Source organism: Chelonoidis abingdonii, chromosome 2, assembly GCF_003597395.2.
Source record: "Chelonoidis abingdonii isolate Lonesome George chromosome 2, CheloAbing_2.0, whole genome shotgun sequence".
NCBI lineage: Eukaryota > Metazoa > Chordata > Testudines > Testudinidae > Chelonoidis > Chelonoidis abingdonii.
The window spans coordinates 297847482-297874081 of NC_133770.1; the positions used below are offsets into that span (position 1 = coordinate 297847482).

At 49.2% G+C, this 26600-nt stretch overlaps 2 protein-coding genes across 2 annotated transcripts in view; both read left to right on the forward strand.

Annotated features, from left to right (window-relative positions):
• LOC116815139 (ly6/PLAUR domain-containing protein 2-like) overlaps window positions 1-1511 on the forward strand; it is a 7797-nt gene extending 6286 nt beyond the window's left edge. Inside the window, exons 2-3 of the mRNA XM_032763228.2 lie at window positions 334-453; window positions 1306-1511. Coding sequence (XP_032619119.1) covers window positions 334-453; window positions 1306-1511 — 326 coding nt within the window. The remainder of the gene's footprint in view (window positions 1-333; window positions 454-1305) is intronic.
• Window positions 1512-6519: 5008 nt separating this feature from the next.
• On the forward strand, window positions 6520-14934 carry THEM6 (thioesterase superfamily member 6). The gene is made up of 2 exons (XM_032763253.2): window positions 6520-7088; window positions 13208-14934. The coding sequence occupies exons 1-2, from the start codon at window positions 6585-6587 to the stop codon at window positions 13319-13321; spliced, it is 618 nt and encodes a 205-aa protein (XP_032619144.1). The 5' UTR covers window positions 6520-6584; the 3' UTR covers window positions 13322-14934.
• Window positions 14935-26600: the final 11666 nt, after the last annotated feature.

Below are 26600 nucleotides of genomic sequence, written 5' to 3' on the forward strand. Positions count from 1 at the left end.
TTTTGTTTAACTAACCCCCTCATTTTTGTATAGTTCCCCCTTTTGAAATTAAATGCCACAGTGGTGGGCTGTTGAGGTGTTCTTCCCACCACAGGGATGTTGAATGTTATTGTATTATGGTCACTATTTCCAAGTGGTCCTGCTATAGTTACCTCTTGGACCAGCTCCTGCGCTCCACTCAGGATTAAATCTAGAGTTGCCAATCTCAACACACCCTGGGCGGGAGGGAATCTGGTGTTCTAAACAGCCATTTAGCACAATTGCAGGTTCTCCAAAGCTGACAAAAAAAAGCAGAGCCATACTCAGCAACTGCTATTTTGTTCCTCTTGACAGCCCAGTCCTTGCGATGCTACACCTGCAAAGAACCGACAGATCTCTCTGCATGCACCTTGGTCAGCAACTGCTCTGAGAACGACACCGCGTGCAGGACAACTGTGCATTCTGTAGACTCTGGTAAGTCTCATCCAATCACAGCAAATACAATAAACACGGCAAAGGAAATGCATCCCTGATGTAACTCGGTTATAACTTCTCTTTTCCTTCTACCCGCTTCCCCAGCCAGTGTGGCATTCCCCCCTATGCTGTCTTTGAGGAACCCAGATGGAGAAGTCCAAATTCAAATTTACAGAAGAAAGAGAATAGTCTATTTAACTGTACCCTAGTGGTAAATCACCAGAATCTGGGCTCTCTCTCCTTACTTTGCTTTATCTACATATCAGGTGATCTTACCTCTCTAGCTTGTGGGGATCGGGTCTCCCTTTGTTCACTTTGCTTCACAGAAGCTTTGGCCGGCGCTGGTCATTTACAAAGAAGAATAACAATGCGCCGGTGCTAATTTTGCAGTAGCGTCTCCTGAACCCTCTGAATTGATAGTCTGCACTGTGCCATTATCGGAGAAACTAAATACTGCTCATATGGTTGTTCCCCATCATAATATGCAGTGGCTTTTCCCTTAATTTACACGGGCATCAGCTCAGAATCAGGCCCCTGGAGAGGACGGAAATACCAGCTGGTGCCTAGGTCTGAATTCCATTTAACTTTGGCACAGTGACTGTGTCTTCACATGCACATACAGAACAACTAGCACATTGTGAGTACCACCGGATTATAGATACTAACTGAAGCCAATGAGCCTTTTTCCCGCTTGCACTCAGGCTCCTTTGAATATAGTTTGTTTACCCTTTTAAGGCCCCTTTCTAGTTCCAAGGCAGTGTCAAGTGGCCTTAGCATAAAGGAGAACTTAAATCTATAAACCTCCCTTCACCATTTCTCTCTCCCCGGTTTTTCCTAATCCATCCATTATAGGTTACCCCTTTTTCGGGAACATCACCGTCTCCAAATCCTGTGCTAAGATGTGCATACCCTCCGACCCGGATGGAATCGGGGAGTCCCACCCTGACTCGTGCTGTCGCACCGACCTGTGCAATACCGACGGCGTGCCAGAGCTGACAGCCAATGCCATGGCAATCACAGCTGCCGCTCTCTGGACCCTCCTGAGGGTCATGCTGTAGCGCAGTGGGGTCTCAGGCAGAAGTCCTTCTGGCCAAGCTGCCCAACACGTGGAACTGTTAGACACTTGAGGGAGATATTTCTCCAGTTAACTGTGGCTTCTTCGATTGATGCCGGGAATTTAATGAACCATTGGAGTTCAAAACCACTCAGCTTTGAAATCCTGGGCAGTGCTCTGCTCCCAGCTGCTAATCAAGGGGACATGTTGCTTCAGCACTGATTGCATCCTGCCGCTGCACCCCTCCAGGGATGGGGACACGCGAGAGACGTGGCCATTCTGCATAGCAGGAGTTGTCAGGCAACAGGGACTGTGGGGGGTGGGCACTGTTCTGTGTTGGGGGATGGGGCAAGAGCAGGACATGGTCATGGCAGGCAGGTCAAAGAACTACCCAAACTCAACTCTCACCTAAAGCCTGTTTTCTTGTGCAGGGGATCTAGCATTTAACCTCAATCTTGCCACATTTGATTCCTTCCTCGCAGCTCCCAAGCACTGCAGTCACCCGCTTCCTGTCCCATAAATAGCTTAACGTAGCGATTTCCTGTTCTCTGGGGGCATCAATTTCCACTTCCCATTTTCTCAGCACGCTTTTATTTTGAACCCCAGGAGGACTGTTTTCAAATGCTGCTTAGGACAATGAGTGAAAGGAGCTTGAGGGCTCATCTGAGAGTTCCTCTAGGCTGCACATCCCGCTGCCCAGCTCAAGAGAGAGGCCCCGAGTTGGAAGGGCAGGGTGGGTTGTCAGGTCAGAAACAAGGGGTGGTAGCAGAGCTGCAGGTGCAGCCAGTAGGGAATCTGCCTGCCCTTTGCCTGACGTGAAATAGTGATCTCAGGCATTTACTTTCAATTGCACTAAAATCCAGACAAGTTCCCAATAGACTTCAAACACCTGCCTCCACCTGCACCCCCACCCCAAAATAAATAAAAAGGAAATGTATTACTGGGCCACATCCAGTCTTCATAGTCCATTGAAGCATGTTCTCTGCTGAAGATCTGACCCACTGAGGATCTGGCCCCTGACTCTTGAGAAATGTTTCTGAGGCACATTTGCCCCACCTCTGCAGTAAAACTGGATCCAGCATAACTGGATCCATTTTGGAAATGGCTTGCCAGGGATTCCTAGCTCTGTCCCATCTAGGGAGGAGAATTTGAACTGTGCTCCACTCTCATTCCCATGACAAAGACTTTGGTGTGTGAGCTGCCCCGTTGAAATCAACAGGATGACTCACGTAAATGAGGGAAGGAGGTCTGGGCAGCAGGCCCTGAATTCCAGTCATAAATGTTTCACTTTGACCAGCCTTTCCTCTGTGTTACCTTCCCATGCGGGATAAGATCCAGCTTCGCTCCCATGAACTCCGGCACATGGAAACTGACCAGAAACCTAATGGGCAAGGTGTCTGCTCTGTCCTCTGCTGCACACTGCCTCTAGCTGGTCCTTGCACTTGGCCTGGCTTGGGCCCATATGTTTGGAGTCCCACAAGGGGGCACAGCATGAGCTTGTGGCGAGGGCAGAGGACTTGCCCTCTCATCATGGCTCTGCCACTGACTCCGTGTGCAATCCTGTTCAAGTCATGGGTTCATTGCTCCGTGCCTCAGTCTCCCCAGCTGTAACATGAAGACAGCTTCGTTGACACAGCTTTGTAAAGTGCTTTGAGATCTAGGGATGAAAAATGCTGAGTATTGCCATTAGAGGGGGCACACTGCCTAAGGCAGAGCAAGGTCTTGTCCTTGGGTTACTGCTGCCCTTCCATTTCAGACTGGTAAGCCCTCTTCCTTCCCATACCTCTGAGAGTCTGAACTCTAAATTCCAGAGCAGACCAACCTCACCATTATTATTTTTTAAAAGAAGGTCCCGATTTCCCCTTTCTACACTGTAAAGACTGGAGTTCAGCATTATCTCTCTGGTCTTTTGATGCAGATCCCAAGCCAGAAGTGGTGACATGAGCAGAGCTGAATTCTCCACATTGTATTGTCTGAACATGTAAAGTTATTTGCCACGGTCTATACGAGGGGGAAGCTGGCAGGGGCCCTGAACTCCCAATGGGGCTATTGTTCAGGCTGGCAGGTTTGTGGAAGGATCCAACAAGCAAAGTCACATTCACCAGCTCTGCAACCTGTTCCTGTACAGTTCCAAACCATTGCCCAGGGACCGACTGCCCCCCTCCAATGGGGAACAACAATCTCACCACAGGCAACTAAAATTTGATAATGAGCATTTCAATCTAGCAGACAAAGATTGAACAAGATCCAATGGCTGGGACTTCAATCTCGACAAATTCAGACTTGGCAATAAAGTGCAAATTTTTAACGGGGCGGGCGGTAATTACAGAGGGTAATTGGAACAATTTACCAAGAGTCATGCTTGATTCTGAATCACTGGCAATTTTTCAATCAAGATTGGGGTTTTTTAAAAAAAAAAATCTGAAAAATCTGCTTTAGTTCAAAAATTCAGGGAAGTCTTATGGTCTGTCTTAGGCAGGAAGTCTGTTGTAACCAATGGGCCTACAAATTCACCCTCATTGTGAGCGCTGCTATAAAAAGTAAGTGAACGTTTCGAAGATGTCACAACACCAACAACCCATGTTGCTGAGAAAAGGCACAAAAAGACTGAACTAGTCCAAACAAAAAGGCCGACCAATAGAACTCAGGGGCTGTGTTAAGATCATGCCTGGTAAACTATAGGAATTGAGGAGCAAAAATTAATAAACCAAAATTTGTATGTCAGATATTAGGCCTAATTGGTGAATAAAATAACATAGGAATGGGCTATTCCACCCATCACTACCTTTTGGGGTCCTTAAGAAAGAGACTTAGGGCAGAAACACTGGCTACTGGCGTGAACTTTGCCCCCCACATCTCCTGAAAGATGTCCTGGCCAGACTGGGCCGGAGAGAGGGTGCAGATGACATTACCACCGCTACCGGCTTCCACTAAATCCTGAATAGCACCTGGGATGTGAGACTTTGTCTCTGCCCTCCCGCACCTTGTGCTCTTCCTTCCCTGCCTGGCTTTTTTCTTGTTTCTATCCTTCTCTTTTTTCCTTCTGGCTTAGCTAGCCGAGACGGCATATTTTGCAGCACTTCTGTAAGCCTCTCACCCAAAAAAGGCGGCTAAAAGCACTGCCCTAAACAGCCCAATGCTGGCATGAGTTTGCCAGGTCTCAAAGCGGCTGATCAGCCCCTGTGCTGGGCCTGTTTGTAAGCATTGAGGTTGCATGTGAGAGTTACCACCAGAGACAGAAGCTACATTGTCTCTCTTTGCTGTTCTTTTCTCCCCCCTTTTGTGTGTGTTGCTCTTGTTTTGTCTTCTTGGAAATGAGATTGGATTTGAACAACAGCTCCCAGCCCATTTCTTCCCCACTCTCCCCAATCACATCTTGAATAGCATCAAAAATACTGTCAGACAAGGGAGATTTTCCTTCTAAAAGCTCTCTCCCGCTAAAGGAAAAAGGGATGCAGTTAAAAGTCTGACTTAATGCTTTCCATGTCAAATGCTTGACCTTTTTCTTGTTTTTCTATGACTCTAATAAAAAAGTTAAACAAAAATGCAGTGGTGGGTTTGCCATGGTACTAAGCAGGCTGAGGTCTCTGTGTTCTAATCCTAGCCCTTGCTGAACACTGTTGGGTTATGTTAAGATCTTTGGCCCAAACATTCCATCTAAGTGAATGCAGCAGATCAGACTCCATCCCAGGGCTCCCTTCCGGCTTTATAATCTCAGCCAGCCACTCTGCAGAGGGAGCCTGGCTCAGGAAGCCCAAGTCACTGGGCAAGCCCTGGAAAGGTGACTTCGTCTAAGGCTCTGTCTACACTTGCAGAGTTTGGGGGCTGTCAGTTTCACCGGTGACAATGAACCGGTGAGAGAAAAGCGCTGGTTTGTGTACTCACTTACTTCCTCTGGCCTCAAGAGTGTTTACATTTGCAGCACTGCCATCCTCGCTGAGAGCAGAGCACTGAGGGCAGCTATCCCACAGTGCAGCTCTCTCCATTTTGAGGATGGGTCTTGTGGGAAGAGAGAGGGGGGATGATCATGGCACATTCTGGGTCCCTGCACAGCATCCTCTCCCTAAACACTGATCAGCTCCAGCAGCTCAGCATTGCTCCAAGCAGGGGATCCTTTGCTTCCTGGAGCAGCCATTGTCACCTGGCCAGATGATAAGTGAGCACTTGCAAAGAAAACAGGAAGGGGAGTTTCAAAGTTCCCAGGGCTTTACAGAGGGAGGGGTGGACGTCTGTTTACTGGCCTCAGAGCAGCAGAACTGCTGGCCAGAGTGGCCACCTAGGCACCCTGGGATACCTTGCGGAGGCTAAAAGCTCTGTAAACAGGAAGAGCGTGTCTTCACTTGCACATGGCCGCAAAAGTATCACCGGTAAGAGCCACACGCCTCTCGTGCAAGTGGTTTTCTTTTTGCAGGGAAACTTCGGAGTGAGACGCTCCCAGGGGTTTTGCACCAAAAAGGGACTTTTGCGGCTTTAAATGGCAAGCCTAGATATGTCCTAAGGATCCTGGCTGAATCATGTGCCCAGACGGGTTGGCTGTAGCCCGCAAGCTGCCTCTGGAGATCCTGAGCACAGTCTGGGATGGAAGGAAGGAGGGGAGCGGCTCCTGCAGCGCTCCCAGGCACCTGAGCGAGGCTGGGAGAGGACTGAGCAGGGAGCCAGAGTTGCAGGAACCCGAGAGAAGCCGGGGCAGGCGGAGGCCAAGGCTGCCCACACTGGGGCAGGGGGATACAATACACGGAGACAAGACGGGGACAGCAGGGCTTGTGGTAGCCCTTGTGCACTGAGAAGCTCGGGCTGCCTGCAGCAGCCAGGAGGAAGGGCGGGGTGGGGCGAGATGCCTGCTGCAGTGCGGGCCCATATTGCTCGCGGGTGGAGCAGAGGGCGCCGGGCAAACGGGCTGGGCTGGGGGGCGGATTGAACGGGGCCTTGCGGAGCAGGAAGGGGAGGAAGCAGCCGCGGCTCGGAGCCGGAACAAAGGGCGGGGGCGGGCAGCTTCTCGCTCCCTCCCCTTCCCGGCTCTGTAGGTGCTGCCGGGAGGCGGCGGCACCCGGGCGTCCCCGCTTCCTTCGCTGCGGCGATGCTGCTGCTGCTGCTGGGCGCGGGGGCCGCGTTGTTCTGCCTGCTGGACGCCTGGTACCTGCTGCGCCTGCCCCTGGCCGTGCTGCACGCCAAGTGGCTGCAGCCCCGGCTGCGGGACGTGCTGCAGGAGCAGAGCTGGCCGGGCCTGGTGCTGCCCTCCGACCTGGACTGGCTGCTGCACATGAACAACTCCCGCTACCTGCGCGAGGCCGACCTGGCGCGCTGCGCCCACCTGGCGCGCTGCGGCATCTTCGACGCCCTGCGCGCCCTGGGGGGCAGCATGGTGCTGGCCGCCTCCTGCGCCCGCCACCGCCGCTCGCTGCGCCTCTTCGAGCGCTTCGCCGTGCGCACCCGCCTGCTGGGCTGGGACAGCCGCGCCTTCTACCTGGAGCAGCGGTTCGTGAGCCCCCGCCAGGGCTTCGTCTGCGCCCTGCTGCTCTGCCGCCTGCACGTGGTGGGCAGCAGCCCCGGGCGCCTGGTGCAGCACCTGTGCCAGAAACAGGTGAGGCCGCGCCTGGCCTGTCGGGGGCAGGATAAACGGGTTGGGTGGGGGGAGAACAACGCCCCGGGGAAACGGGCACCGCGGGAGGCACAACCCACCCGGAAACGGTGATGGCCAGAAATGCTTAGTCGGAGCATTGCCCGTGATTATTCCCCGCTATTCGGCGCTGGTCAGGCCACATCTAGAGTATTGAGTCCAGTTTGGGGCCCCCCATTGCAGCAAGGTTGTGGACAAACTGGGAAATAGTCCAGTGGAGGGCAACGAAAATGACCGGGGGCTGGGGCCAGGGCCGGCTCTAGGCACCAGTGCAGGCACCAGGTGCTTGGGGTAGCCCATGGAAGGGGGCATGCAGTGTAAAGGCCCCATCTTGCCAAGCTGCTATTCGGATGGGTAGGTGTGTCCATCTGCTCTCCAGTCAGACTGGGGTGAATCGTGTTACCTTGAGACAATCATTGTCTCTTGCATGTTTACAGATTGGATACAAAACGTGCCTTCCAGTATGACTGGGGTAGCCTGTGACGGGTTGGATCACTGATTTCCTCAGATCACCCTATCTTGAAGCTTACCCTTCCCCACAGGGGAATGAGCAGGGGGCTCATCCTCCCATTCTCATAGCTGGGGATATTGGGTGGGAGTGGGAGGAGTGGAAAACTGCTGGATGCTCATGGTCATCTGTGCTGGAACCCTGTGTCTCTATCTGTGTGACAGGGACCACTCCAATGGAGCTGCAGTGTTGACTTTACCTCATCTTCCTTCCAGGCCCTTGTCCTCCTTTCCCGAAGGCTCCCACAGTGCTCATAAGGAACAGCTAATGTAGCTTCAGGAGTCACTACCTTCCCTTGGGGCTGGGGGGATGGGCTGCTGTCCTTCCCCCTCTCCACTGGGGCCCAACCCCTTCCACATGTGTCTACTTCTCCCTTTCCCCTGCATAGGAAGGGCTGCCTGTACCATCAGAGGACTTTCTCCACGTGTCCATCTCAAGGAACGAATGCCTTATACGGCCCATGAGCTGGGGAAGAGATCAGAATGGCAAGAGGCTACTGCAGTGTCCCAACCATGAGGGAGCAATTGTCCCTCAGATTACCAGGGACAGGTGGGGAGGGATAGCTCAGTGGTTTGACCATTGGCCCTCTAAACCCAGGGTTGTAAGTTCAGTCCTTGAGGGGGCCATTTAGGGATCTGAGGCAAAAATCTGTAAGTGACAGTACTTGGTCCCACTGTGCAGGCAGGGGACTCAACTTAAAGGTCCCTTCCAGCTCTGTGAGGTAAGCATATCTCCATATCATAAAAAACATATAATAAAGGTGTCACTCAGGGAGGCCAGGCCACACCCCCAGAGAGAGCCCCCCCTAATTCCATGAGCATTCATGGTGTACCATACAGTTTTTATACCTAAATGTGGCCCTCGGGCCAAAAAGTTTGCCGACCCCTGTGCTATGGCATCACTTTTTCCAGGGCTTAGTGCTGCTTTCCAACTTGGATATCACACTACGCATGAAGCATGCCCGCCACCTACACAAGGCCAACATAGACTCATTCGTGTCCCGCTGCAGGATGTTCCAACCCCTCAGCCCCTTACAGAGCAGCACCATGCTGGGTGCCTCCTGCTCCCTTCCCCACCACCCCATGCTCCTCCTTAAGCACTTTGCCGTATGCACCCACCTGCTGGACTGGGACGCCCATGCCTGCTCCCTGGAGCAGCACTTTGTCAGCGCCCACCACGGCTTTGTCTGCGTTGTGCTCTTTGCTCGCACCATGTGATTAGCAGCAGCCCTGCCAGGAGAAGGTAAAGCCGGGTACCTCCGAGGAGTCGTGAAAGCCAGCAATGTGCAGTGTGGTCATAGGACTAACCCGTCAAAAGGAGACAGGAAATATCTGGGCACCAAAGCATGGTCTGAGTAATACAGCAGCCAGGATAGCCAGTCAGCTGCAGCTGCAAGCATGGAGGGAAGCTGGCACAGTGGGTTGCATGCTTACCTGGGACTAAGGACCTGGGCTCAAGTTCCTGCTCTGGCATGGGCTCCTTGTGTCAGTCAGTCTCTCAGTTCCCCATATGTGCAATGGGGATATTAGCACTGTCCTACCTCACAGGTGTAAGGGGGAAGAGAAATAGATTAAAGGTTGTAAGAAGCTCAGATACCATGTTAACAGGGGGCTGTCAACTGCTCTTGGGGCATTCTCTGTGGCGGTTTGAATTGATCCCTTACAATTAGACTAGCGCATAGTCTCAATTTAGGTTGCGTTCATCAGCCCTCAAACTCTAGCATTTGCAGTCTTCTTATGTCTCTTTGTCAGTTTCTTAGGGTACGTCTACACTGCACGATTATTTCGAATTAGCTTAAACCGATATTACAAAACAGATCTAATAAAATCGGTTTAGCGCGTCCACAGTGGGATCCCGAAATCGATATGTTTGTCGTCCATGTCCAAAGCTACCAAGCGTTTCAGGAGCGGTGCACTGGTGGGTAGCTGTGTCCCCAGCTATCCCATAGTTCCCACTTCCGTGTGAGAGCACAAGTCCTGAATGGCAGAGCACTGCCCCGGTGTGCTGGGTACAGCTCACACCTATTGTGAAGGCAGCAGACAACCTTGGCGCTTTTTCGGCGAGTGCATTGAGCAAAACCCAGAGCACAGCAACTTATCCCTTTTTTCACGTGTGGTGGGGGGAAATAAATCTGAGGGAGCGGTTCCCTGAACATGCCAGACACGTGTTTGAAGCCTACAGGAGGATTGGGACGTCAGCCAAGAAGGCAGAAATACTTTTCAGAGACTGCTGTGGACTGTGGGATAGCTTGGATCCTAGTACCCCCGTCCCTCCCTTCATGAGCGCCATTTGAGTCTCGGCTTCCGTTACGCTTGTCACGCAGCGCTGTGGTATCCTGGGATTTTTTATTCCCAAACGCTTTTGCAGTTCCGTGTTCTGTAACGGAGCCTGGATACAACAGATTTGGCTCCCTCATACAGCGATGCGACTCTAGTGATTCTCCCGTACGGCTATGCTGGAGCTCGTTTTTCGATTTCAAGACTGCATCGCCAGCCGTGCTGAAGAGCTCCACGCTGGGCAAGCAGGAAATGTAATTCAAAAGTTCGCGGGGCTTTTCCTGTTTACCTGCCCGCTGCATCCGAGTTCAGATTGCTGTCCAGAGCGGTCAGTGCTGCACTCTGGGATGCCGCCCGGAGGCCAATAACGTCGATTTCCGTCCACATGAACCCTAATCCGAGTTATCTCTATCAAATTTAGCGCTACTCCTCTCGTTTGGGAGGAGTTACGAAATCGATTTAAGGAGCCGTTTAACTCGATATTAATGACGACGTCGTGTGAACGGATACAGCGTTAAATCGGTATATCGGCCATTAAACCGACTTAAAGTGGCAGTGTAGACCTGGCCTTAGAGGCAGCCTGGATTGGGGCAGTTGCAGGTCTTTTCCTCTCTGTTCTTCCTCCTTTATAGCTGGACTTGTTTCTTTAGGGATCACAGCTGTGGGTACCTGCCTCCAGGACTGGCTATTCTGGCAGCTGAGCGAGGATGTGTTCAGTGTGATAGCTGGGAGCAGGGAAAGCGTTCCCTGCCATTCTGCCTATGCTCAGTATGGGGTTTGTAAACCCCATTGCAGGGCCAGATAAATACCTACGGTAGATGTGTGGACGGTTAGTTAAGTGAGAATTGGGCTGTCTCTGAATGCATACGATGGGTCTGACTCGCTGTCCTATCGCCTTCAGTCAGTGATGGAAAAGTGGAGGAATGCAGTGATCAGCTGGGACTAGGGTGACCAGACAGCAAGTGTGAAAAATCGGGATGGGGGTGGGGGATAATCAGGGCCGGCGCTACCATTTAGGCAGCCTAGCCAATCGCCTAGGGCACCAGAATAATTGATGGGTGGCATTTTGCCGGAGGGGGCGGCAGGCAGCTCCGGTGGAGCTGCCACAGTGGTGCCTGCGGAGGGTCTGCTGGTCCGCGGCTCCGGTGGAGCTGCTGCAGTCATGCCTGCGGACGATCGGCTCCTCGCGCGGCTCCAGTGGACCGCCCACAGGCATGACTGTGGCAGCTCCACCGGAGCCGCGGAGCACCGGACCCTCCGCAGGCACCACTGCGGCAGCTCCACCGGAGCCGTGGGACCAGCGCATGAGGCGCCGAAATTGCTGTCTGCCTAGGGCGCTCAAACCCCTAGCGCCGGTCCTGGGGATAATAGGCACCTATGTAAGACAAAGCCCCAAATATTGGGACTGTTTCTATGAAATCAGGATGTCTGATCCCTCTGGCTGGGACCCATGTGTTCTGTGTTGTAGTGGATTCTTTTTTAATGGTATATCAGTCCAGAAGTTTCTCCCGTGCTGCTGTGTGAAAGACCTGGGCAAACAACCAAGGGAACTGACTACCTGACTATACAGGGGAAGGAGTCGATCCTGTGCAAAGTGCTGCCCAGATGCACACAGTGAATAACAGAGAAAGAAGAATTTCTCACTGATGTCTCAGTTCCAGGAATCTTGGCTGTTGCTTTGCAACAAGATTAAGGACATATTTACAGATGAGTGTGATTTTTTTTTTCTGTTTAGTTTTTTCAGTCTGACAACATTCCTGTTAAAGAAAAAATAAATTTCACCCTTACAGAAAATTGTAGAGGATTTAGAGTGGGGGTCGCAAAATGGGGGTCGTGACCCGCTCAGGGGGTCACAAGGTTATTATGTGGGGGGGTCACAAGCTGTCAGCCTCCACCCCCAAGCCCCACTTTGCCTCCAGCATTTATAATAGTATAATATATAAAAAAGTGTTTTTAATTTAAAAGGGGGGGGTCGCACTCATAAGTTTTCTGTGTGAAGGGGGTCACCAGGACAAAAGTTTGAGAAACACTGGTTTAGAGAATACTCATCTTTCCTTAAAAATTTAAGGAATTTAAGCCAGTTTCACAATGTTAATAGGCTGTGGTTCTCCATAAAATCCTGTTGTTTTTTATGTGAATTTACGTATAAACGTATTCAGTTGCTGTAGAATCATATTAGTTTAATCCCTATTCAATTGGAAAGGACTTTTCTATAAGAGAAATGTTTCAGTTATTGTCTTTTTTGTGCTTTTAAAGGTAGATGAAGGGGATTTATTAGTAACGGGTTAATAGAAAAATGACATAAGCTTAGTATCACTCTGCTAGTGAGAGAAAAATCGTACCAGATCTTCAGCTGATGTAAACAAGCACTGAAGTCAGTATTCACTAGCTGAAGATGATGTTGATAGCTCGATGTGGTGCCGACAGAAACGACAGACCAAAATTGCCAAGCTTGGGTGTCCCAAGTCAGACCCTAGAATCTGAATTCAGCCCCTTGAACAGAAGTGAGCTGACTCTCCGCGGTGCTGGGTTTTTGTAGCTCCCCCTGACCATCAGCACCTCTGAAAACCAGACCCCTTCTACTTATGCTTTGAAAAATTCTGGCCCATAGCACTAGGCACCGGAGGCTACTGAACTCACTTCTGTCCATGGCACTGTGCCCAGAATGGACTATTGCAATAGGACTAAAGCCATGTGGTAGGTGCAGCTCCTACCATGTGCAGCAGCCTACACCCTGGCAAAGAAAGGCTGTGAAATGCTGCCCGTGTTTCTGGAGGGCCAGCAGTAGATGCAGGCTGAGATGGGCTGGATTCTGGAGATGCTCACGGTAGGTGGAGCTGTGTAACCCAGTGAACGCATCTGTATGTTCTAACTAGAGCTGCAATCACTGGTAAGGAGAGGAAAGCAGACCTAGCTTGGGAGTTGGAAAGTTAAGAAACACGAGCAGCAAGTAGAAAATAAGTAAGATTTTTAGCCCTGGAGTGTTCTTTTGTTAAAGAACTTATTTCAGTCTTACAGGGCGCAAAATCAGAGTGGTCTGGATATACTAGTCCTTGATACTTAGTCCTGCCATGAGTACAGGGGACTGGACTAGATGACCTCTCGCGGTCCCTTCCAGTCCTACCATTCTATGATATCCAAAATCTTGGGGGAAACGTAGTGGACAGAAAGGGGAGTGGTGCATATTGCTGAACTAATGGTGATTTTGGGATCAACTGAGTTATCTTGTATGTGATGCTGGCAGGGAATCTGTAAAACCTGGACCCTGAATCAATCTATCCTGCCTCTGTTTCCTCCAGGTGGACTCCCCTGAACTTCCAGAGGAGGTGCAGCATTGGATCAGCTACAATGAAGCCAGCAGCCAGAAGCTAAGAGCTGAAAGCGGCCTGGGAATCAATACCAAGGATGAGTAACCAGACATTGTTTTTCCCTGCCTGTTTTTCTCGAGACTACAATAGACCTGTGCAGTGCTGTATTCTCATCAGCTCTCCTGCTCATGCCTCTGCGGATAAGAGACCGATCCAGATTGCCATCAGCTTGGTAGACAAAAAAGCCAAACAGCTGGCTAGGACAGGACCCCCAGAAATCCCATTACGTTGGTTAAAGCCCTCTCTGATCTCAGTGGTACACTGAGCTCTGTGGTAGCTGGGTAGCACCTAGAGCCCAGCACAGTGGGGAGTGGCACCTTTTGGTCTTTAGAAGGGAGTTTGCTTTCACTAAAAAATTTTATTTCCTGAAACTGGTAACATCAGGAAAACAAAACTTTGGTGCAGCCCAACCTGCAGGGGATCTGGGGCATCAGCACATCTAACATCCTCCTCCCCGCCAGGAATTTGAAACATCCACGCCCACTGGCTGATGTACTGATGTCTCCACTGTACCCACAATCCTTTGCAGTAGCCCTGCCTCCACACGCCTTCAGTCATTAACACTAGCACTATTTAAAAAACCCTGACCCCAGCCGCATATTCATTAATAACAACCCTATCCTAGGATGTCTGGAGGGAAATACATCAGTGCCATGGCAGGGAGGCTAACTTGGTGTTTGCTCGTAAATAAGGCTTCACCACATACATATGTTGTCTCCATCTTTAGCCAGAATGAATGTGATCACCAGGGTTATTCCAAGCGTATTTAGGAGAAGTAGGTTAGGACCAGGAGCCTCCTGCGTTCCCATCGTGGTTGTACCACTGAATTACTGTGACCAATCTCTCTGTGTCCTGGATTACTCAGCTGTGAAAGGGAGATGCTACCTCCCTATCTCCCAGGGGTGGGGGTGAGAACTGCCATAGTTCACTGATGTGCTTTGAAGAGGAAAAGCACAGTGCATGTGCTAAAGTATCCCCTGGCCCTGCTTTTCTTATCTCTATCGCTGCAAATGGGTTGTGCGGTGTTTTGAAATCGTGACTAACACAAAGTCCTAGGAGTGTTGGTTCAAGGTGCTAGCTAAGAGCTTTCCTGATGCCTTCTAAAAGGTCCTAGTGTAGACAAAGCAGTGTATATGGCACATGGTAATAGCTACGCTAGACGATTAGAACGTGTCATGTCTTAGCTAACAACAAACCTTGAAATCCTAGTCGAGATGAAGCCTTTGAGTATCTGCACTTGGGAAAACCGGGACTGTAACACTCCACAGGTAGGGTCCTTGTAAACAGGATTCAGAGCAGGGTTAGAGGACGCAGCGCTAAATCCATTGGAGCCCATTCAGTGCTACAATCTCCCTTTATAGGTACACACCATTAGAAGGGCAGGAAAAACACAAATGGTCCCAGCATAGGCATGACCCAGGTGTTGCAATCTGCTTTAGAGCAGGGCTCAGGGAATTCAGGTCCCCTTTGCCCATGTAACCAAACAGGGCAATTTTGTTTGTGATTGTTGGATATTTGATTGTATTTATATTTGGAACAGTTCTCGTTATGTATTTTAGAAATGGAAGATTGCTGTATATTACGTGAACATTTTCCTCTAATGAGCACTTTACACCAGGACTGTATTGAGGGAACTTTTTGAAGTGTGGCTAACCTGTGAATTTGTGCATGTGTTCTGTAATCTGAATACCAGCGCCTCCTGCAGTGGTCTGAACCCAGACACTGAGATAGCTGCGAATTGCCTCTGAATGTGTATTTATTGCCTCTTCTAATGGTTTTCTTGACTTGCAACTACTACTTAACTGGAACTGCTTAGCCACAGTATCTTAATATTTACTTGAAGACATCAAAGAATTCTAAACGAGATGAAATCCTGAGAGAAACTTTGTTTTTTAAAGGAATAAATGGATCCATTTGCACCGCAGTCTAGCAAAGCTGTCAGGCATATGCTTAACTTTAAGCAAGTGGAGGCTACTCAGTGCCCTTACAATTAAGCATATGCTTAAGTACTTAGCTAGAACAAGGCTTTGGGGTGTAAACATTAACCAGACACTGTCAGATGGTGGGGAGAGAATCATATAAGTGTAGGACTGGAAGGGATCTCAATAGGTCATCTCGTCCAGTCCTCTGCACACAAACCAGGACGAGGTAATAACCAGCCCCTCCCTGACAGGTGTTTGTCTGAGCTGCTCTTAAAAACCTCCAGTGATGGAGATCTCATCCCCTCCCTAGAGTTGGAGGAACTCCACCAGGCAGTGAAAAAAACAATCCTTTAAAGACAACTGGTGGCCACAGCAGACAGAATCTCACTTAGTCTTTCCTGCAGTTGCACCTGACAGTGCCACATTTTAAATACAAAGAACCAAAACCTGAAGCCTGTCCCCTGCCAGCAGGGAAGTAAGAGAGGGGAGTTGCTGCTGTTGTGACTCTGTGGAGGTGTCACACTGTGGTGGCAGATGTCAAGCTTGGGACGTACATAGGTAGGCAAGAACTTACCTTTGGGCTCGATCCTGCAAGTTGTTGGGAACTCTGGCCCCGATTCTGCAAAGCACATGCTTAGCTCAAGGCATGTGAGTGTCCCCATTGAATTGTGTGAGAGGGACAAAGCACAGAAGGCCAGCCCCCTACCACAGATGGGGACCAACTTGAGAATGTATCTCTGCCTTTCCCCACTGCTGTGAGCCTGTCCCTGAAACCAAGCACTGCACGAGCCTGTTAGCAGCACAGCTAACAACTTCATAGATCACTGACAGCTCTGCCAACCTGAAGTATTCAGGATCATGAGTCAGGCCCCAAAGAGTGAGGATGCTCTTGGTTCACATTTTTGGGTTTTCCTTTACAATCATAAGGCTGAGAAACTTTTTTTTTTTTTTTTTAATGAAATCTGAGATTCGCATGTACTGAGCTGACCCAGAGAGCTGGGCCTTTGAGCTTGGGACTCGATATTGCAAGGCTTGTGATAAGGTATCAAGACTTGACAATGTTGCATGTTTAACCAACTGTCCTTTTAATCCATCCAGCCTCACTCTGTGACCCGTTGTCATATGCAGAGGGAATTACTGCCCATCCCTTATTACTAATCACTGTCTGAAAGTCCCTTGTGTCACACAGGTGTCATTCAGAAAGTCATGCACCTCCCTGCAGCAATACATATGGGAACAGACTACGAATACCAGTGATGACTGAACCTGATGATACTGGGAACAAAAATTGCTCTCCATCATGTGTGGCAAAGGATCTTTTTCATCAAGTCAGTCTCTGCCTTCTGCTTTTGGGACCACAGGGGTCTGGAATAAATCAGTCCTACCCTGGAGGTTTTTAGTTCTTCTCTTTGGTTTATTTACAACATTGACAAGGCAGTCCTGAGTTGATCTCTTACGGAGGAGAACCCACAATGCAAAAGAAACATATTTCCTTGTGCCTACCAGAACGTTGGTGCTGGGTTCTGGTCCCCAGCTGTTCCCCAAACAGAAGTAAACTCAGTGTTTTCCTGAGAGGGAGGAGAACATGCCTCTACCTAGGAGAAACCTTTTCTCACTGCTGCAACTTATTTGTTCAACCTCCTCTTGCTCCCTTAGCAGAACAGGGATTTTGAAAGGTCACTGGCAACCTCTTAACGAGTCAGGTGTCTCTAATTAACCCCTTTTCAGTTCATAGTAAAAAGGGCCTTCGCTATACTAGCACTGAGAGACCTGTCTTCCTTCACCCTTATCCTGTCAGATCTGACTTTTGTCTCACGTGCTTGTAGCTGTTTCTGCCACTTCACACTGACTCAACAGACATTCTAGGCTTCAGCATGACACGACAATCCCAGCATCATATTATGGAAATTATTGTTGCTTAGTTTACACAAGCAAAAAACTAAAGACTTACAGTTTGCTAGACACAATATTCATCTCCACTATTCACAGAAGCACTAGAATATCATGCATTTCTCAAGTATATGGGGGCTATTCTACACCACCCATTGTGTCCTCTGCTGCTTTACATGCTGCTAAAATGGCTTAGGCCATTCTTTCCCTCTCCCACACCTAGCTCTAGAGGGGTCAAGTTTTGCACACTAATGTGTAATATTTCTTCCTAGGGAGAATGAGTCCCTGACCTCTCAGTCAGGGTGCCCCAAGCAATAAGGGAGATCTCTATCCCTCACCCCGCCCCCCAAGCAGATAGGGAAGGAGACAGTGGGATGGGCTGTAGGCTAAGCTGGGGGAGCTAGAAGGAAACAGTGTTGGATGAAGTCAGGGCACGTAGGAGCAGTGTTTTATAGGTGCCTCAAACACAGTCCTTGCTAGCAGATAGTCAATCCTCCCTACAGAATATTTCTCCCCCTTTTCTGTTCAACTCATGGCGAAGTCCCACTCCCCAGCAGTACATGTTTGAGGTTTAGTTTATGGTGAACCCTCTCTATGGGCATATTAAGTACAGTTCTATTGCCTGTTAGTCACATAATAAGGATAGTGCCGGTATTATTTTATTTATAGCATTATCATTACTCCTACATCCTAAACTTAAATGAATTTTAACCAAAATGTTCACCAGGCATAGTGGATATTAGCCATGCAAATAAAGGCTGATATTTTGCCTCTTCCTGTATTTCCTTGTAGCATGGAATATCGACATTACAAGTGAGATTAATGCATGCAGCATCTTACAAGCATTTCATAGAATCTAAACACATCCTTACAAAGTACCCATCACATATCCTGAATGATATGAACATCAGGTGAGCTGGTCTGGTTTCCAGCTATGAATGTGTCAGTCCTCAGCTGATGCCTAAAGACTTGGAAGTGTTGGCACCTGGTTTACCTGCACCCCATGGGGTACCTCAACCAGTGCAGCAAATGCCCCAGTAACAATTATATGGGTGAAATCAACCAGTGTGATAAATAGTTCCTTTGACCAACTGTGAGCCCCACCCCTTAAATTCCTTGGGAATTTTGACATGTCCCCTTCCTGTTTGCTCGATGACGCGTACTGTGGTCTCAGCGCATCTTTCCAAGTGGCCAGAATGAATCACATGACAATGGCCTGGCACATGACAGTGCTCCGTGTTCTCAACGCTTTTTGGGCTGTACCGGGTTGCAAAACAGAGTTTTCAGCTGGCAGGGTCTGCTGCATAAACACCAATTCCATAGTAGTCCAGGGTCAAGCACTTACTGAAAAAAAATAGGGGGTGCGCAGCACCTGGAAGGCTGGACTAATCTTTTGTGGGCCCTGGAGCCCAAACCATGACCTTGCCCCCTGCTCCACCCACCCTCCACCTCGAGGCCCCGCCCCTGCTCGGCCTCTTCCCCCTGATGCCCAGCTCACCACTCGCATAGCAGGAAGCCTGTGGTCTGCTGCCTCCCTATTTGATTGCATTTGCTAGAAGAACCTGCTGTAATGGAGCTTCTCCACAGTGCAGCTTGTGGTTTCCTGTAGATCCCTGACAACGTTCACTCTGCTACTCTGGCCCACCCAGGCCTGTGGTGGTAGGACTTTCCTGGTTGGTCTTTTCTCACCCTCTGTCCCCATGGAACAGAACCACAGCAGGCCTTCTACTTGGGACTTCTCTGGCTATGAAGAGACCAGGAGGCTTTGCTCCTCAATGCTTTACCCTATATAGGAATCCCATCAGATCTCTGATATTTGGGAATCAGTATTATGTCCACACCACAATGGACAGGAGGACCCACATCCACTCCAGCAGAGGGTGGAATTTGGAACTTAGAAAGTGACTATACAAATGCAAGCATTAAGATTGTCAATGGGGATAAAACCCAGGGTCTTCAGCACCGTGGGATCCTCACTATCAAGCCAAAGGGACAGCTCCGCTAGCATTTGGAGGTAGTAAATTGTTATCCTTTATGTAGATTAGCATAGAAGGGGGAGCAGGGAATATGACACATACTTTGCAATCCTGTTACCTGTTTCCCCTGTCCAGGGCAGCTAGGCTAACACATCTGTGGTCCACAAGAGGTTGCATCCCCTCGGTCTATTATTCCTCCCATTTGGGCTGTCACTTTTCTGCCAGCACACACTGTACAAACGTGTTATGCTCACGTCCTTCAGGATATTTCTTTCCCAGCTCAAGCTCAGAAGGTTTTTGGAGAAGAAAATGGATTTTTTGTTTACATAGCAGGCATTGCCTCTGCAGGAATTCATGGGAACCCTAGAAATGTCACTAATAAAAATTTCCACTGCCATATAGAACATGAGGTGGGACCGGTGACGGGGAGAGGAATCTTCAGATCAGGGATCTGGGAACAGAGAAGGAAGCCGGCATTGTTTCTGAAAGGTGGCATTTACCTTTTGGCTGTGCCAATAGAAAGCTGAGCATCAAGAAGGTCAGAGCAAAGGTACCTCCCTGGGTGCAGCCAGGACAATAGGATGGTATGTCATAATGGCTCCACTTAAGGGAAGCCTTCCCAGCATGCAACATCTTCCTTGGAAGCTGAGCTGCCAAGACATCACTCAGCTGCTTCTACTTTGCCTTCACGGTGTGATTCCCAGCTCAGAGATAACCCTGGACACCTGCTTGCTTTCTTTTCAGAGACGGGGGCTTTGTCTACACTGCCAAGTTTCTGCGCAGTAAAGCAGCTTTGCGCTGTAACTCCCGAGATGGACACACTGTCGAGCCACTTAGTGCGCAGAAACTGGGCAGTTGCAGCGCTGTAAAAAGCCCACCCCAATGAGAGGCGTAGAGCTTTCTGCGCCAGGGCTTCAGCACTGCAGTGCCATTGTAGACACCCTGGTCGATTACAGCGTTGCGATTGGCCTCCGGGAGATGTCCCACAATGCCTGTTCTCGCCTCTCTAATCATCGGTTTGAACTCTACTGCCCTGCCCTCAGGTGACCAACTGTGAGCCCCACCCCTTAAATTCCTTGGGAATTTTGAAAGTCCCCTTCCTGTTTGCTCAGTGACGTGTGCAGTGGTCTCAGCGCATCTTTCCAGGTGGCCAGAATGAAGCCACGGAGTGGCTCTTACATGTTATGGAGCACCAAACAGACATGCTCCAGGCGCTACTAGCACTGCAAACCAAGCAGCTATGCGCTCGCCCTCCTCTGCAGCTGCTGTCGCAAAACTCTTTCCCATGTGCCCTCCCAGACATTGCCAGCACACTCTTAACCTCCTGGCTCCAGTCTGTACTCGCTGCATTCCACTCCTGCCCCGCCACCGTCCAGCCCTGCAGACTCCCACTACCCACTGCACTCAACACCCATCCCTCTGCAGTTTGGCCCTGCTGAAGTACAGCACTCGCTGCACTGTACTCCAAAGGGCAAGGTTGCATATGATGTATGATCCCTGGACATACACAATTCTTTCACCATCCCGGGACCCCACCTCCTCTTGGGACCCTCCCTTCCCCCATCCCCCACAGTGCTGTTGTGATTTTTTGTTTGTCTCTCTCCTCCTCTTGTTGTTGTTTAATAAAATAATGGTTTTGTTTGAAAGCATCTTTATTCCATTAATTGATAGTAAACAGAGCTCTGCAAAGCCACAGGCAGTTTTCTTAAACCTTCACAGTGTATCATCTGCACCAATCACAATCACCTCCTAGCATTGCAAGCACTGCACTCCAGAGCATAGCAATAATTATTAGCGGCTTTCAGCTTCAAATTGCAGCCTCAAGGCATCCTTGATCCTTATCGCCCTGCGCTGGGCCCCTCTAATAGCCCTGCTCTCTGGCTGTTCAAATTCATCCTCCAGGCACTGAGCTTCTGCGGTCCAGCCCCGAGTGAAGCTGTCATGGTGTAATTCCCAAATTTGAACTTTAGCGTCCAAAATATGGGTACCAGCATGAATCCTCTAAGCTTTATTACCAGTTTAGATCCTGTAGTGCTGACACCAATCAGGACTTAGGGTAGAGCGCCTGATAAGCTCTGGTCTCCCCCAAAAACCTTCCCTGGGGACCCCAAGACTCAGATTCCTTGAGTCTCACAACAAAGGGGAATAAACCATTTCCCTTCCCCCTCCTTTCTTCCTCCAAGATTTTCCCCGCCCTGGGTATACTATAGACAAATTCAAGCTCCATGAATCTAACACAAAGAGATAAACGCAGAGAGCAGGTTTTCCCTCCTCCCTGTCTTCTTCCTCCCACCAATTCCCTGGTGAGTGCAGACTCCCTTCCCTGGAGTCTTACCCAAGATAACCAAAAGATCAGTTAGATTCTAAAAAAGAGGAAAACTTTAATAAAAGAAGGAAAAACAAAAATTGTCTTTGTAATCAAGATGAAATATTACAGGGTCGTTTAGCTTATAGACATCCAGCAGAAATACAATTTAAGATACTTCCAGCAAATACACATCTGCAAATAAAGAAAAACAATTTAAAAGACTATAACCGCCTTTTTACTTACTCACTATTCTGAATAGATAAGAGACTGTAGCAGGGAGATTGGCAGAAACCTGGTTGCACCTCTAGTCCTGTCCAGGACCCAGAGAGAACAAAGCCAAACCCAAAAACCACAAACAAAGGCTTCCCTCCCTTGAGATTTGAAAGTATCTTGTTTCCTGATTGGTCCTCTGGTCAGGTGTTGTTTGTTAACCCTTTCCAGGTGAAAGAGACATTAACCCTTAGCTATCTGTTTATGACAGAAGCTTTCACCCTTCCCTTCACAAATATTATGATACGTACAGCACACAGCTATAAGCATAGGAATATTGTCATTGGCCATGTCCAGCCTCCCATATAGCCCGTACCAGCGGCCTTTAAACAGCCAAAAGCGCATTCAACAGTCATTCTGCACTTGCTCAGCCTGCTGTTGAATGGGTCCTTGCTGCTATCAAGGTGCCCCGGGTATGGCTTCATGAGCTACATACAGCATTAAGGGGTAGGCAGCATCTCCCAGGATCACAATGGGCATTTCGACTTCCCCTATAGTGAAAGTCCCTGGGAAGAAAGTCTAGGAAGAAAGTCCCTGCTTGCAGCTTCCTGAACAGGCCAGTGTGCCAAAAGATGTGTGAAAGATTAACCAGCCTGCGTTAATGTCTGTGAAATGCCCACGGTGATCCACAGGTGCCTGGAGAACCTTTGAGAAATACCCCTTGCGATTAATGTACTCAGTGGCTAGGTGATCTGATGCCAGAATTGGAATATGCGTGCCATCTATCACCCCTCCACTGTCAGGGAAGCCCATTTGTGAAAAGCCATCCACAATGTCGCGCATGTTGCCCAGAGTCACGGTCTTTCAGAGCAGGATGCGATTAATGGCCCTGCACACTTCCAGCAACACATGTCAACTTTCCCACTCCGAACTGGTTAGTGACCCATTGGTAGCAGTCTGGAGTAGCCAGCTTCTACAGTACACGTGCTCCTCCAAAGATAGGGCAGCTCTCATTCTCGTGTCCTTGCGCCATAGGACTGGGGCAAGCTCATCACACAGTACCATGAATGTGGCTTTTCTCATCCAGAATTCATCCCACCTCTCATTTGGGCTCCAGCATAGCAACATAAGAATGGCCATACTGGGTCAGACCAATGGTCCATCTAGCCCAATGTCCTGTCTTCTGGTGTTGGCCAGTGTGATGTGTTAATACCCACCCTAGGGGTGTTAGCCAAATGGGCTCGTTCTCCCCAGAGCTAGTCAATTACTCCAAGCAGATCATCATAGTACTGAACTATGTTACATGAGGGGTGTCTAGCCAGGAATGGGGCAAGGTCTCTCTTCAGCTGGCCGCCAAAAATCTCGGGGGCACAGGTCAGTCCCTGTGGAATAACAGTCCACAGATACTGAGCCTTATAATGGGTATCCGGATCTTCCCATTCAAAAGCAAACAGCTTTTGAGATTCGGGGTCAAGGGGTATGGCCCAGAATAGTATGGGGGTTCGGGACAACTGGATAGGGGGCCTCTACAAGTTTGTTAACTTGTCTTAGATCCTGTACTAAACGATACTGTCCATTTAGTGGTTTGGACTGCGACCTACCTATTGGGTATTGTATATGGGGTGTGCCTTCCCTCAGCCACCATCACCTCCAGAAAACTTTAGAATTCGGGTTTTAGCCCAAATTTGTTGTTGTCTAATTAGAGGGTTATTTTGTGTCGGACACGAACGGGCTGCCTCTCCCCTTCCTTTAAGTCAAATTCGTACTTGGGGGGAGATTCCTTTTCGCGAGCTACGTGCACGCCCCTGCTCCGCCCCAAACCTTCCTTACCCTTGGTATCAAGTCCTTTTCCTGTATTCTGGCTTAGTCCGCGGCAATATAAAAAAGTTCCAGCACTCATTTACCATCCCTAAATTTAATATGAAGAGTGGTGTAAGGTATATTCATCGGCTCATACAGTGTTCACTTCAATTATAGTCTTTCCAGGTATGTATCGTATCGATGAGGATGATTTCGGCCTCTGCAAGTCTATCGGTGAGGATTGATCTCTTCCACGGAGTCATTAGCTAAATAAGTATTTTTTTCTCGTCAGGCCGCTGCTCTTTTTTCTTTGTCAACGGGATCACGAGGTGGTAGATACTCCATACAGTAATGGTGGTGATGATCCTTGATGGATGCTCGCCACTACTAAAGGGATTGGTGTTCTCTATAATCCACGTTTCTTCAATTCCTGGAACAAATAGCCAAGGGCCTATTATCCTTGGCTTCTGGGCCTGGGACGGTGCTGTCTTAAGGGGGAGTAAAACTTCAGGGGCAAAGCCCCTCTGTATTGATCAAGGCTTCATTGGCGGTTTCCGCTACCTTTTAATTTGTACCGTTGAGGATCCAAGCAGTGCTGACAGGACATTTTGCTCTGCTTTAAGGTCGGGCTGCTGGGTCCCTACCTAACGGCCTTCTCTCTCATTTTGTGGGATCTTTCGTTTATCCCGATGATTAACACACTGGTAGTTTGTAAATGAATTGGAGGTGGTTTATGGCCTCAGTCCTACGTTCTCCTGTTTTATTAGTGTTTTCTTAGTTGGGAACAAACTGTGTCCTAGATGTTCTTTCTTGTCTGCAAATTGGCGCATTGGTTCATCCTAAGCGGACCATTTTCCCTCTTTATCCCCTTTCGTTATGTTAATCTCTACTCTATCGGCTGGTGTTAATTCTGCTCTCTCTTTCCAAGTCTTTCGTTGTCCCCTTTTCTTTTAAAGCCTATTGCAAGGGCCCGTTGCCCTTTTCGTCCGTCTTACCTCATCTGTACACATCCACACTTTTAAGACATTCTTCCAACAATTTCCTCTTATATTTCCTCTCTCCGATTGCTCCTCTCCACCTTTTGCTAATTCTTTCTTTATCATCATAGGATTTTGGTCTCAATGAAGAGAGGTAATAATACTCTGTCTTTCCGCATGTTTGGACCTAACCCCCTGGGTCTTATCGTATGCTCGTATCCTTCTAAAACTTTATGGTGTCGGCAAGTGCAGCGACCCGCTCGATTAAAAGGGCTCGCTCTGGTTTTTCCTTGTTCTTTCTTGCCTTATATTGTCCATTCCCTTTGCCCAATAGGGACTTTTCGATATTGGCACTGATGTGACCTCTAGCTACTTACCCACTCCTTATAGCAGTGTGGCGTGCAGTAGCGCCTTGAATGCTCTTTTGATCCCCACCTCATTTTATGTGACCATAGTTCGGAGTCCTTCTCTGGGCAACATGGGTCGCTCGTGACTGATCACTGTAATCGTGGTTTTTCTAGTGTTACCCACTCCACGGGCTCTCTCTGACAAACTACTATTACGTCTCATTTGTCCTAGGCTGCTACTACATAAACATCAATTGCAACTTGTCTACATCCCCCCATCGTCTTGTGATATGCTAGCTCGTTTATCAATCAATTTTGCTCTAAGAATTGCGTCGGGGAGGGTGACCGGCCTCTCAATCCTTACGGAAATGGGGATTCTTGCTGTTTCCAGTTAACAAATCACATATGTTGGCACGGGAACATTATTATCATTTTACGCTGGCCATCTTGCCCCTAATCGTATTGCTAGGCGGCATCTCATGCAGTGTGCTGTTCCTGAGGTGGACACAACTAGTTGCCAGAAGTACATTAAGGCACCTCTAGTGGCTCCTGTGTAACTGAACACACTGTTCTCCGTGTGGACAGGTGATCCCGTTTCTGCGTCTTTGCTCCTTCGTCTATCAGGCGGAGTGGCTAGTCTCGTACCTTCACCTTACCCTTACACTATCAGGTCTTCAGGCTGGGTATATTTGATCTTGAGGGCTTGGTCGGCTTATAATGGGAGGGGTGGAGATATATATAGTGTCAGGGTTTTGAGTTGGGATTACAGGGAGGTGCGTGCTATGCGCCTTCTTTACCACAGGGGTACCTGGGTATTTCCTTACTCGGACACCGGGCCATTCAGCCAACTCGACGTTCCTTTGTTCACATATATTGTAACCAAGGAGGGCGAATTGCCATCCTGAGAGTCGCCTGCCAAGTGATCGTGAGTACTTAGTACCATGACGATGAGTCGTTCGGGTGCCGAGATGTCCGTTCGGGGTCACAATGCCATAGCACTGCTTGTCTATTTCTAACTTCATGTACCACCATTTGGGCCATTCCACCAAATGTTGCCATTCTATCGTGCAAATTTAATCAAATTAAATTCTTTACATAATACTGTACCATAATCTGCTGGCGCGGAAATGCCGGCCAATTGATTCTAACATACATCCCAGGGGTGTTTCCAGAGTAAAAGCTCTGGTAGATCAGTTCTCGTGTAATAAGCAGAATCGAGTTTGCTGGGCAGGAGTTCCACGCAGGTGCACGGAGGGTGCGAGGCTGATCCCCCCACGTGCCAACAAGATATTGGTCACCGGGTTTCCCTTGCAGAGTTTTGGGCGTCTGGAGTCAGCTTTATTGCTCAGACCTGGTTACATTTACATAGACTTCCTCACATTTCGGCCTCCAACAACAAGGAGAAGGATAAAACAGGATTACCCCTACTATGAACAAGAGCAGTTTCCTGGGTTTGTCTCAAGTCCCAATAATTATCCACAACGGCCCATAAACTGATGTAGGCACCAACATTATCATTGGGCCGTTGCTTGCTAATGCCAAACAAACAAACAAGACAGGAGACACAAAACAGTCCACGAACTACAACATACTTAACATGCATACACCTTCCCATATCGGCGGCCTACAAAGTTCCATTATCCACCCACTTCCGGGGGGCGTTACTCTCAAGCCCTAGAGGTAACGCACTCCCCACCCTACCGCCGGGGTGCGCGTCGGCTATGGGCTTGGAAGAAGGTAATCAATGCCTCTGTGTCCTCTGGGGACCTTCTCTAAAGAGACACCGTTCCGCCCCGGTCAGCCGGAGGTGGATCCGAGAGCACGAGCCGCACAATCAGCTCGAGTGGCCACTTCTTCTCAGTACCAGCTCCAACTAGCCCCGGTAGCATCAGGC

Bases quoted from the DNA above. Each gene is read 5' to 3' on its own strand.
- THEM6 (XM_032763253.2), top strand. From the start codon at position 6,585: ATGCTGCTGCTGCTGCTGGGCGCGGGGGCCGCGTTGTTCTGCCTGCTG. The intron at 7,089-13,207 runs GTGAGGCCGCGC...TGTTTCCTCCAG, and splicing joins AGCACCTGTGCCAGAAACAG to GTGGACTCCCCTGAACTTCC.